At 40.8% G+C, this 12,746-nt stretch overlaps 2 protein-coding genes across 3 annotated transcripts; one reads left to right on the top strand and one right to left on the bottom strand.

Annotated features, from left to right (window-relative positions):
- The first annotated feature begins 2,276 nt into the window (after nt 1-2,276).
- LOC124654347 (heparanase-like protein 1) lies at nt 2,277-6,644 on the top strand. Of its 2 annotated transcripts, none has more exons than XM_047193357.1 (10): nt 2,277-2,714; nt 3,527-3,778; nt 3,872-3,908; nt 4,317-4,500; nt 4,799-4,947; nt 5,062-5,292; nt 5,393-5,582; nt 5,670-5,795; nt 5,880-5,979; nt 6,108-6,644. In XM_047193357.1, the coding sequence occupies exons 2-10, from the start codon at nt 3,569-3,571 to the stop codon at nt 6,498-6,500; spliced, it is 1,620 nt and encodes a 539-aa protein (XP_047049313.1). In that variant the 5' UTR covers nt 2,277-2,714; nt 3,527-3,568; the 3' UTR covers nt 6,501-6,644. The 2 variants fall into 2 exon arrangements, with proteins under 2 accessions (XP_047049313.1, XP_047049315.1); XM_047193359.1 differs by having other exon boundaries at nt 3,558-3,778.
- A 431-nt stretch (nt 6,645-7,075) lies between these two features.
- LOC124653224 (probable galacturonosyltransferase 13) lies at nt 7,076-11,686 on the bottom strand. The gene is made up of 6 exons (XM_047192290.1): nt 11,419-11,686; nt 10,350-10,408; nt 10,110-10,265; nt 8,980-9,567; nt 8,290-8,592; nt 7,076-7,818 (listed from the first exon to the last, which is right to left on the bottom strand). Exons 1-6 carry the CDS (start codon nt 11,627-11,629, stop codon nt 7,528-7,530), a joined length of 1,608 nt encoding a protein of 535 aa, XP_047048246.1. The 5' UTR covers nt 11,630-11,686; the 3' UTR covers nt 7,076-7,527.
- Between the last annotated feature and the right edge of the window lie 1,060 nt (nt 11,687-12,746).

Here is a 12,746-nt window from a genome sequence, read left to right on the forward strand (position 1 = left end):
GCACGGCTAGGATCTGCTTCTGCGTTTTGTAGACCTGGCGGCAGCAGCATGCAACTGGAGAGCCCAGTGGAGATTCTCTAAGCCTACTACTATATATTAATTTAATTGTTTGAGAAATTCAGTGTTTAGCAAGTTTGATATTCTTCCCAGAGAATTCCCTGTTTTTCCATGTGTTGCTTTATTTAATTACCGCAGTCCGAGAGAAATCCATGTTCCTTCTTTGCTGCTGAAGTTGTCAGACTAGTCATAGTGGGGAGTAACATTAGGTAGTAACATGGACATATTACTACTCTATGTTACTACCTTCATAATGGTTACTATTATAGGCGTACTAACATAAAATGTTACTACCTCCATCCCAAGGCTTAAGGCCTATATTTTTTCCAGAAAGTCAAACTATGTTAAGTTTGACTAAGTTTTTATAAAAAATCATTAACATGTGAAATATAATATTAATATTATTAGATATATAATGAAATATATTTTCATGTGCTATCTACAAAATATCATATTTATTGATAGATTATTCTAAAAATTTGGTTAAATTTTACTTGTTTTAACTTTTCCAAAAAAATATAAGCCTTAAGCGTTGGGATGAAGGTAGTATATTAGTTATAGACTCATCTTGCCTAGAAATATGTGATGTGATGGTACCATACTCCATCCTTTCTAAAATATTCTACATTATAGCCCCAAAATATGTTCTGAAATATTCTACGTTCTAGCTTTTAGTCAACAACAACACTGAAAACAAAGTGGTTTTGGTCTCTTTATTGATTGTTGTTATTTTTAATGTAGCTTGGATTGGTTGTTCGTATATCTAAGTAGTACTAATAAATGCAATACTAGTTTGTCTTTTTTTCTAGAATGTAGACTAAATTAGAACGAGGGAGTAGCTAGTTACCAATATCCTCTCGTTTCTCAATTAATAGCATGTTATGCCATTAAAATGCTTAGTTGGTAATGCATTTTGTTGATGTTACTACCTATGTTACTCCGCCACTACAAGTAGTCTCATGTACACTGGTGGAATCCAAGAACATTAACGCACCTGCTTTTTGTGATCATTCTTGCCAGCTAGACAGGAACTTTGACCATGGAGTGGCTGGGTCATAGCCCGACGGATTTTGTCGACCAAGTCGATTAAAACCATCCACAGAGTCTAGAACATTTACACTGATCATTTGGATTTATTTGGTGCACGGATCAAAATTTGGGTTCAGTCGTATGGAGTTTTGAGTCAGAGCCAACACAGAATTCTCCATCAGTAGAATGTGCAAATTAATGGGGAAAATACGTTGGAACTGGATAGGCATGTGGCCTGTTCCCCCTTTGGACCATTCCCAGTCATGTTATGTCTACGTTCAGAGCAAAAACAAGAATCTGGTCAGACCAAATCGAGAAAAGTTCTCTCGTTCCAAACGAATCATTCATAAGCATCCTGCTATTTTTTTATTTTATGATAGAATGCATCCTGCTGTTGGATAGGATAGGTCCTGGGTCCATTGTTGTGAGCAGTTTGTGCTTGTTCCAACCATATCCACACAAGTTGCAAGTTGCACATACAGGAAAGTGTATAGAGGCCGTTTAAATCAGCATTGAAAATGTGTGAGTTGGATTGGTTGGTTTCTGACTTGGACTTTCTCCATTCTTTGCTCTTTCTTCAAGTTGTGGATTACAACTTCCCTTACATCACTTTCTTCGTGTGCTCGCGCATTGTCTTGCATTGATGCAAGCACACCCTTAATTATCATGGCCAGGACTCATGGCGCATTTTTCTTTCTTTGATATACTTATCGACTACAGCATCCAACTAATTTTTGCAACATCGTCAAAACTTAGAAGTTGCCACCTTCTTACGCTGTCAACGCCAACGATTATGTTGGCTAATGGATCTCGGGGCCCACATGTCTGGCACTGAGCAACGATACTAACTTCACACACGTATCTTCAGTCTTCACCAACTCTCCCCTCTGCTGCATGCAAATCAAAAAAGATCGACTACTCTGGATTCACGGGCATGATTTTCTCCGCCTGCTCCGGTCACAAACAGATACTCTTGTTTTTCATCGACAGACTGCAGAAAAAACGAATATTCGAAATCTATGATGTACTAATTCTCTTCGGGTAATAAAAAGCTGCTTGGGCGTTCAAAATACCCATCACTCTCACATGATCCATCTAATTACTCGCGGAAATCATCAAATCAATACGGAAAATAGCACGCGCTCTAAGAAAGAACCAGTCCTTTATTTTCAACTCCCGAGAGAAGCTGGAGTCTGACGACACCGTCTGTTGTCTTCAGATTTAGGCCAAAGCATCACTGTTAAACTAATCAATTCCTTAGCAGCGCCACCGCTATTTGGTTAGGAGAGACACCGCTTTCCCTAAGGGAGTAGCTTGGAAGGGAGATTAAAGAGGAGTAGGAGCAGCAAACCACCACCAAAGTTTCCTTCAAGAATCTCTTCTTCCTCCTACTCAGCCTTTCTCTTTCTCCATCTCCACCCGAGCAGAAGCTCCGCTCTACTGTGCACAGTCTCTGAATCATCCCGGCAACGGCGACGGCGAGAGACTCCGGGTTTGATTGATTCGCTATCCCTGCATTGGTAGCGGACAAGAGAGCTGCTCGTGGAGCTTCTTCGCTTGGGATTCTCCGAGCCGGCTTTGATTTGGGCGCTTGGCTTGACTGTAGATTCCAGGTTCAAGCCGTTCAGGTAATTGATGGCCCATTTCTCTTGGATTTTGCTTCTTTTTTTTTGGGTACAACTTAGTCGCAAATCGGCTGCCTAGGCTGGTTTTGGTTGCTTCGCTGGTTTGCGTGTACTACTCCAGGATTCACTCCAGGATTCGATACATCTGGTTGGTTTGTGTTTTTGTATTGGGATTTGGGAAGGGAGGTGGTGTACTTTTTTTTTTCCATGAGACTACTATAGTACAGCGTGTTCTTGGTTCAGATTTAGCTGGGATTTTGCTTGGGTTGTGCTGAACTTACTATGTTTAGTTTTATTTCTGAGATGAACCGTGTTATTGAATAATCTTAAATTTTTGCAGAACAGGTACATGTATGTTCCTCATTTCTATGTGAAAAGGTCCCCTTTCTTCAGTACTTTTGGGGTATCTTGTTGAAAATTTTCACATGAGCATTTCGGGGATTTACACAGTTTCACTTTACTCACCAATTGATAAAGTTTCTCTTTCTGAAGAAATATGTATGAGTTCAAAAACAAAACAAAAAAACCTTATGCTGAAATGAAGACATTTCTCTAAAAAAGATGAAGACATTTCTGGGTACTGAAAGTGCCAAAGAGCAAGCCACTGTTTGAAACAGTGACGAAGTGTTTTGGCTCACATGAATAAAGCTAAGCTGATAATGACTCGACTTATTAAAACTTGGAAAAGGAGACATGTAGAAGGAAATGAACCTGTGGCTGTCACTTTCACATATGCTGATAGAGTAGAAATTTGGACATTTCCATACCAACTTATTGTGGTATTTCAAGTGCATAATAAGTCTGAACCCTTCTAGTTGTCTATTTGGTGGGCAACACCATCTGTAGGTGGTGAAAGCATGAGGCTATGGTTTCTTCTTCTTCTTATTGCTTGCTTGCCTGCACTGGTCCTGTCGGAAGATTACTCCGATGTAACTGTCATCGTACGGGGCTCCGAGACGATTGCTGCAACCAGTGATGAGTTCATTTGCGCGACCGTTGATTGGTGGCCTCCAGAGAAGTGCAACTATGATCAGTGCCCATGGGGGAAGGCTTCTGTCTTAAATATGGTAAGCTCCCCAATCCCAAGAATACACTTATTAATCACATGATATTTGATGTTTCCGCAAATAACTGATTTCAGTCTTTTGTGAATTTCACAGGACTTGACTCATCCTTTGCTAGCTAAAGCCATCCAAGGTGAGTGTTCTGACAGTTGCTATTGAAAATAATTCTACTCTTCAATTGCACACTCCCCTGTGGAAGCTTCGTTTATTTTTCAAAACTTAGAAGTCTAAAATTCCTTGTGAGTCATTTACGGTGGAATGGGTCGTACACCTACCATCTAATATGTAACCGATCTGCCACTCAACTGAAAATTCCTTGCGAGTCATTTAAAGAATGACTAGACCTAGCATCAGTGTGAAACCGATCTGCCGCTCAAATGTAGCCTAAACTATCTTCACTTACCAAGCTTTTATTTTAGCTAGTTTCTTCAAATATGTGTTTACTTTATATTTTTCATAATGGTTTAGTTTATATTCTTGATGGCACTTCATCATCTTGCCTGATGGATTATATCTGCTCTTATGTGTGTGTGTTTTGTAGCCTTTAGCCCACTGCGTATCAGAGTCGGCGGCTCCTTACAAGACCAAGTACTATATGGCACACCAAATCTAGGATCTCCATGCAGACCATTTACAAAAGCTTCAAGTGGTTTATTTGGATTTTCTCAAGGATGCATAACCATGGAAAGATGGGATGCTATGAATGATCTATTTGTCAATACAGGGTGAGGATTGTCTTCACCAGTTATCATTAGATATTATCATCTATATTTTCTTCTAAGCGATTTATGATTGATTATATCACAGATTGGTGAACATGCCACATATTAGAGCTTATTATGAGATAAAAGTACTAGTGCATTAAGAATACCCCATCGTCTCTTTTCCAACATCTTAATAGTTTTTTAAACATGAGGCCATTGGCCCGGATTTATAGATAAAGCCATCGGCTTTTTAAACATCTTAATAGTATATGTTACTTTATGAAGCGCATTCCCTAATCATTTTTGTTAACTCCTTCAGAGCAGTTATTACTTTTGGTCTTAACGCACTTCAAGGACGAAAGCAGATACGCAAAGGTGTATGGGGAGGTGCCTGGAATTCAAGCAATGCTCAGGAGTTCATGGAATACACTGTTTCAATGAACTATCCTATTGATTCATGGGAATTCGGTAATACATTGTCAAAGTCAAACGCAAAAGTATAGTTGCTGCTCATGAAACAAGGAACATATTTCATTCGTGTGACCTGTAAAGCTTATATAAGTACCTGTGCTCATTTACTAGGTAATGAATTGAGTGGAAGTGGAATTGGTGCAAGCGTAGGAGCTGAACAATACGGAAAGGACATGGTTGAACTTCAAAACATCGTCAATCAGTTATATGGAAACTCTTGGAAACCATTGGTACTAGCCCCAGGAGGATTCTATGATAGACAATGGTTTGCTCAGCTTCTTGATGTCTCTGGGCCAAATGTTCTCCAAGGAATGACTCATCATATTTACAATCTTGGTGCTGGTGAGTGTTTTTTCAGATTTTAATACTGCTCCTTCATTCATTTATGTTCTCCATCCTATATCAAAGATGGCTTAAAGATAATTTCTTTAATCTTGATTAGGTAATGATCCACGTGTCGCCAATAGAATATTGGATCCACAGTATTTAAACAAGGTTTCCGACACGTTCAGAGATCTCCAGCTCACGATACAACGGCATGGACCATGGTCGGCTCCGTGGGTTGGAGAAGCTGGCGGAGCGTATAACAGCGGCAGCCGTACCGTCTCGAATACTTTCCTGAATAGCTTCTGGTAATTACTTGTCAGAAGAACAAATAACTTGTCCTGGCTATCATTCTTCTCTTATCTTCCCATCCTCAAGTTTGTTGTTTCAACTAGGTATCTTGATCAACTTGGTCAGTCAGCAAAGTATGACACCAAGGTCTACTGCAGACAGACCTTGATTGGAGGCAACTATGGACTTCTCGACACCGACACTTTCGTGCCGAACCCTGATTACTACAGGCAAGTATCTGTACTGTATGTTCTTTCCAGAAACGTGCTTTGCCGCTCGCATACGCCTCGGACTAAACTTTGATATATGTTCAGTGCCTTGCTTTGGCATCGACTAATGGGGAATGGAGTTCTCTCCATAGACTTGGGTGGGTCTTCATACTTGCGCGCCTATGCGCATTGCGGAAAGCAGAAGGTATGAGTCACCCTATGAGTTTGATGCTGGCCTGGTAAAACATGGCTGAGTGCTGTGTATTCACTGGCTCACTGCTATAGTGCTATGGCATCACACCACTATCATATAAACTGATCTCTGCTTTTCAGGGCGGTGTCGCTCTCCTCTTGATCAATCTGAGCCGAAACATGGGATCCATGGTCTCGGTCAGGAACGACCTTAATGTCGGCCTCGCACAAGGGCAGGGGATAACGAGGGACAGCTCCCTTGTTCGTGGCATTAAGAGGACGGTCTCCTGGGTGGGGAGCAAAGCTTCCGACGGGATGCAAAAGAGGGAAGAGTACCACCTGACGGCGCAGGACGGTAACCCTCTTGCACGCACCATGCTGCTTAATGGAGCTCCTCTGGAGCTCACTGAAGATGGTGATATCCCTCCGCTGTACCCGGTGCAAGTTTCAGTCAGCTCGCCGATCTATGTCGCCCCGCTCTCCATTGCCTTCGTTGTCTTCCCAGATTTTGAGGCCGATGCTTGCCAGCAATGATCAGCCGTAGTTTTTACTTGTTAGATAGGATACCATGTGAGGTTTTCAGCTATGACAAAATAGCTCTTCTCAACTATACGAAAAATATAATGCTTTGTGTTGATGTTCTGCCCCAATTGGGCCATCATTGTTTTTTCTTCCACAGTAGAGTTACTTTGTTGATGATCACAATTCCTTAATTGTTAATCATAGTTCCTTCCTAATTTTCTTCAACTTTCTGATGATATTTATCAAAATTGTAAAAAGAGATTACACATTATAATTTGATGATTTAATGTGCGACGTTCAGGTCTGCACCAAGTAAATGTTTCCATTTCCTACTAATAAGAATTTGAAAACATGCATCATATAGAAATACGGAGTAATAAATAAACTGTCTAAAAAGAAAGGGCATCAACTTATAAACTGTTACTGATCTACTCACTAACCAATAAACATCAAAGCCACCACTTCTAGCGTGAACACTAAACAATATACAATATAGTCAAATGATCAATACATGCAAACACACGCAATAACCAGAGAAATTCAGGATACATCAGAACCAAGGTTATATGAAGGAATAAAGTATTTCATTTGAGATAATCACCAAAAATACTATATCAGAAACAGTGGGAGCACAATGTACATGGCTTGTTTTTGTAAAATCAAAATCTGACCCTCTTCACATGGTAAACTGTATACTCCTTCTCCAACAATTACAATAGTGATGTGCCTAACATCAACTCTGCCAAATAAGGCAATTTATAATACTCCATCAAGTACAAAGAACCTTCCTAAACAATAGTGTAATTTCATGAGCTATGATACAAATGGAATAAACAAAACGAAAGGGGTCCTAGTGTAAATGGGAACAAAACACTCTTTTCTCTGTTCATCGAGTATGCTGCATCGGCACATGTAACCAATTCTGAGGTTACTGTTCAATCATCATTCCCTGGATTCCCTTCGATGCCGGTCTCCAAAATAACAAATTTAATTCCACTTAATTTACGCCTTTATTTGTTGAATCTTTTGTCTCGCCAATCTACAACTGAGGTTCCATTATATGACAATTCCTTACAAACTCATTTGAATAATTCACATGTTTCGTCCAAAATGGCTGGAGATGTTTAAAACCAATGTCCAGCCATGGTTTGCTTTGCCCATTGTAGTGTATAACTGCTGCTTTCCGAACACTGGAGATATCTGTCTTCTCTTGATACCCCAAACCTAAAAGATGCCAAGATGAATCGATCGGATGAACATGGCCCTTAAATGCTATAAGGCCAGGTGGCAAAGTTCCAAGCCTCCAAAGCGTGAAGTTTGATTTCAGATTCTGCAGGCAGAATGCACATAATGAGTAAGACTGGAGCACCCCAACATGAATTATAACTGTTTAAATATGGATCAAGCAAAGTATAGGCTGTGTGAAGCAGAAAATAAGGCTGATGAAGTGGAATTCAGCATTACTCGGTACAACTAGATATATGTGCGCTTTCGAGCGACGAAGACAAAATGCTCAAGTAGTTTAGATGTCAGTGCTATGCATAATTTAAGTTGATGCAACAGAAACTTCACGCAAGAAAAAAGGCGATTATGATCTAGTAAGGGGCATCTTCAACTTCAAATAGTTGCCAATTAACCTGTTAACATGAAATGGAAAAAAAGAAAAGAAGTGTATATACACTTAATAGTGTATAGATATATCCAAATTTAGACAAATGTAAGACATCCTTTTATGGACGGAGAAGTATATAAATAACGGTAGGTGTGCATATTAAAATGGAAAGTGATATATATGTTTTACCTCCTTGACCCAATGGTGGTATTTATCCTTAATGGTTGTCTTCCTCCAGGCAGCAAGGTCAAAAATATTCATGCCATAAGCCCACGCACACTCCAAAGGATCAAAGTTCGTGGCAATGAGGGGATGAGAGAAGTTAAAATAATTCCTGAACCTTTTAGACATCACCCAACTATCTCCACCTCTGCAGGTCTCAACAGCTCCATTTACCTTCCCAGCTAGATCGATATCCCAAAGTGATGACAGGTCATGTTGGACAACAACATCATCATCAAGAAATACAACCTTGTTGAGGCTTGGGAATAACTGCTTTGACAAATTGAAATGTTATTATGTGACTGGATATTTCAACAAAAAGCACTTAAAATATGTCTACAGTTAGAAAACGTGTGCAGTTCTGCACTACTGTGAGAACCTCCTCTAGCTAAACAAAATTGCAAAGAGAATGAGAAGTCAAACTAGCTGGAGCATTTCCAATTATTATACACTTTTCTTTTTTAGAGCAATTGCTATACACTTGTGCAGAAGTTACCCCTTGAACCAAAAAAAAAACCCCACTAAAAATAGGTTCACAAGCGTCCAATCTTATAACAAGGAAAACTAATATTTGCAGTTGTCAATGCTTCACCTCATCCTAGTATCACATGTATGCATTAACTTGTTCATAAGATAGACAGAAGGAAGTTCTTATACCTCAGGCAAGTATATACGAATATGATTGAGCACAGAAGTATATGTTGGACTTCCTGCCTGCAGCTTGGCTGCAAAAACTCTTGGGCTATCACCTGCACTGGTTCTTGCAAGGTGATTTCCATGATAACGGCTTCTGGCAATGTGCTGAGTTTCTATAGCTTCAAGAACTGGCCCATTTTCTTTTGTTAACCATTCGAATTGGTGAACGCCCTTCACCTCAATAATGGCAGGATGAAGAGGATTCAACGCAAACCATGAATGCATGGCAGGATATGTCTTTTTATCAGTAATGACATGAAAGACTATCCTCTCAGGCTTCAGTGCTGATGTAACTGCTGATCTGACCACAACCGAGGCCGCAAGGATGTTATCTGATGCTAAAACAAAGTGGAAGTAGGAGTTGTCGGAAAGTCGAGGGACCAACTCAGGGGGTGGTAATTGTTTCCTCGCGAGGGCATTTGAGGAGTATACATCAGTTAGACGCAATGAAAGGCAGTAAAGGCCTTTAGGAATAGCAATTGCTGCATAGTGTTTGTTTAGCTGCTCTGATAATCTGGATGATCTCAATTCCTTATCCATGGTCTCCATCTGCATGTCGTTGTGTAAACAATGAGTACAGGATTTGCAACTTGCTGAACAAATAAGAGCAGATGAAAAAGGTGTGTTGATGACAGATAGCTGATAAGTAAGACTTTATGTCAGTGATCACTAACTGCATGAGCTTTGTACATTTGTTTTGCAAATTTAGGAGCTTAAGTAATCACTATACAACATTTATAAGCAACAAATGCGTTGAGCTACTTAGTTTCATAAAGTGTACTGAACAATCTAGTGTGATAAAAGTTATTGACTGAACAATAAACTTAAAAAAGTAGCAACAAAAAATAGCATTGGTATTTCATGACAAGCTGGCTGGCTTGCCCACCAGCATCCAACGGGCCAACACCACACTTATGTAAGTACAAGTTTTGGTGCCAACATAAGCAACTTGTTATTGAATAGACACAGGCTCTATGGTAGAAATCCGAAGGAAATGTAGATCAAGCACAAATTATATCGCCAAAGTAATCAACTGAAGAAATAAATCATGTGCTTCAAAAAAAAGGCAGGACACTAGCATCAATGCATACCGTAGCCTTCAGCCTCATAGCAAATGACTTCAAATCATAATCATTATTCTTTGTATCCCAGATGAAATCATCAAAGGATTCTGCCACTTTTAGATCAACAGGAACATCCTCAGAGTTTATTTCATCAAGCATCCTATACAAATCCTTAACAAGCCTCTGCACATTAGAGCACATCGACCAAGTTAGAACTAAATAAATCATCAGAAGGGTTAAATAAAGGTGCAAAGTGCATATTAGTACCATGGAGCCATCATCACCCCTACCAAGAAGGCGTGGACCTAATCGTCTGCCAAGACAATCTGATAAATGATAACAGAAAATGAAACAAGTAAATCTCGACTAAATTTAAGCATTGAACAGAAAGATTCATGTTCAAGAAGATGACCAGGCAACAAGAATATAAGTACATATAATAAAATAACCGTTGAGGCATAATAGTGAAGTGGAATTAAACTATACAGAACATAAGAGAAGACTAAAATGGGACAGACTATAAAGCAATAGGGTGATGGCAAATGTCAGTGTTCGACAGCCGAATTTAAGAGTCGGAAATGTAGAAACCCGAAAGATAGGCACCTCCCATGATGAGATTCATATTGCATCGGTCTAGAACTCCCAACAAAACAACAATATCACTTGCAGTTAACGTGCCTTCAAATATATCATGTGGCAGTATCTTAAGATAGTAAGTCCACATTTATAGCTGATCCATTTTCTAGGCACATAACATTTAGAGCTAAGTCCTGGTTGGTCAGAAATGGCGGTAGCGTTCCTCTGGGCATATCATTTCAGTGTTCTGGTTAGCTAACCACGGCTGTATGTAGCAGTGTCTAAATCCAAATACCAGTGCACGAAATCGATACTTTTAACATAGAAACCTGGGGGCATTGCATATAACTACTAATTCTGTGAACAAACATGCAACTAATTCCTCACTGAACAATCAAGAGATCGTTAGTACCAACACAGGGACCACCATACACATTCTCAAGCTGAACTTCCACATAAGCATAAGCATCCCATTGTCTAGTTACATACTACTAGTATGTAAGAGACCAGCGCCGGTTACCACAAATCAAACTAACTAGTTAATCAGTCTACTAGCAGGTCACGCAATTCACCACCAATGCAGATGCGCATAATGTAGATTACAGTTAAAACTATATAAGTTATCCAGCACACGGATTGAAGCAAAAGTCACACCCCACAGGCACATTGCGCATCTAAACTCTATGTTGTTGCCTAGACTCCAAAGCAACTACTAAGCCAGTGCATCATCTGTTGGAGAAGGGAGCAAGCGCGTACGTACCTAGCGATGAGCACTTGTTGAAGCCCTCTAGGGTCATGACAGCAGTGAGTATGAATACGAAGGGGAGGAGGAATGCGAGGATGAGGACGGTGTGGAAGACGGTGCGGTAGGAGAAGTGTCGCGCTGCGGTCTTGAGCTTCATCAAGTCTAGCAGCCCATTGCTACTGGAGATGGTGATGCTCCTCATGCTCGGCGAGAGCCGGATCTGCATCCTCGCTCGCCGCCGGACGCGGCGGCTCCTGCTCGCTCCTGGGCCGGGATCCCAACGAGCATCGGCGGCCCGCGGGATTCAGAGGCGCCATGACGGCGGCAGCCCGGGGCAGGAGATAGAGGACGCGGCCGCCGGCCCGGCCGGATCCGGCATTGGCGCGCGCGGGAAGGCCAGCAAGAATCCCGCCAGGCGATCGATCCCAGCTCCTCGAGGGTTTCCCGGGCTCCGATTCCGGTGCGCGCGCGCGCCGGCGCAAGCGAGTGTCCGCGCGAGGACGGAGTGCGGGAGAGGGTTTGATCGATCTTGGTGGTGTGCGAGCTCGGGATTGGGGGATTAGGGGGAGGGGATTTGATTTTGGGGGATCAACAGGACAGGAGGGGAGTCAGATCGGGTCGTGGTGTGGTTGGCTCGAGCTCTGGCTGCCCCGAATGCACGATGATGAGTAGTTAGTTGGTGATTGTTGTTCTCTACCTTCCTTCTTGGAAGGTTACTTGGCTTGGCTAACTACTCCTCTACACGATAAAACTATAGCCTGCCTCACATGGTATTATTATTGCTAGGGGTTTGATTTTATTGGTTGTGGAATGTGCTCCTCTTTTTCTGTTGGAAAGTGTGCTTCACAATGCCAATTTCAAAAAAAAGAAAAAGTGCTTCACAGTGCTGGAGTTATATGAGCAGTGTAGAGATGGAGGGAAATTTTTGATATTTTGACACATCCAAATTGGGAACGAGATTGATTCCATGCTGGGAGAGTTTAAGATTTCTGGCTCCTGAGCTCCAGTAATTCTTTTTTTAACAATCAAAAATATATCATGTTTAGAAAAAAAAATGTGACAAAACTCTATATCTAGCCTATGATCTACCTCACAAACGTGCAAACGATTAATTCTAAATATTTATATTCTAACCTACACAAAAATGGACAATCTCCAAATTTTAATATGTCTAGAGTTTTCAAAGTATTTAAAAAAACTTGTAAATATGATTTTTTTTAATATTTAAATTTGAGGTATTAGCACCAGGGATACATGAACTTGCATGGTCGGAGCAATTTAGTACAAGAATTTGAAAAAGGAGGTTGAGAGGTACCAAAACTTGTCATGGCTTTGCAAATTTC

This window comes from Lolium rigidum, chromosome 5 (genome assembly GCF_022539505.1).
Source record: "Lolium rigidum isolate FL_2022 chromosome 5, APGP_CSIRO_Lrig_0.1, whole genome shotgun sequence".
NCBI lineage: Eukaryota > Viridiplantae > Streptophyta > Magnoliopsida > Poales > Poaceae > Lolium > Lolium rigidum.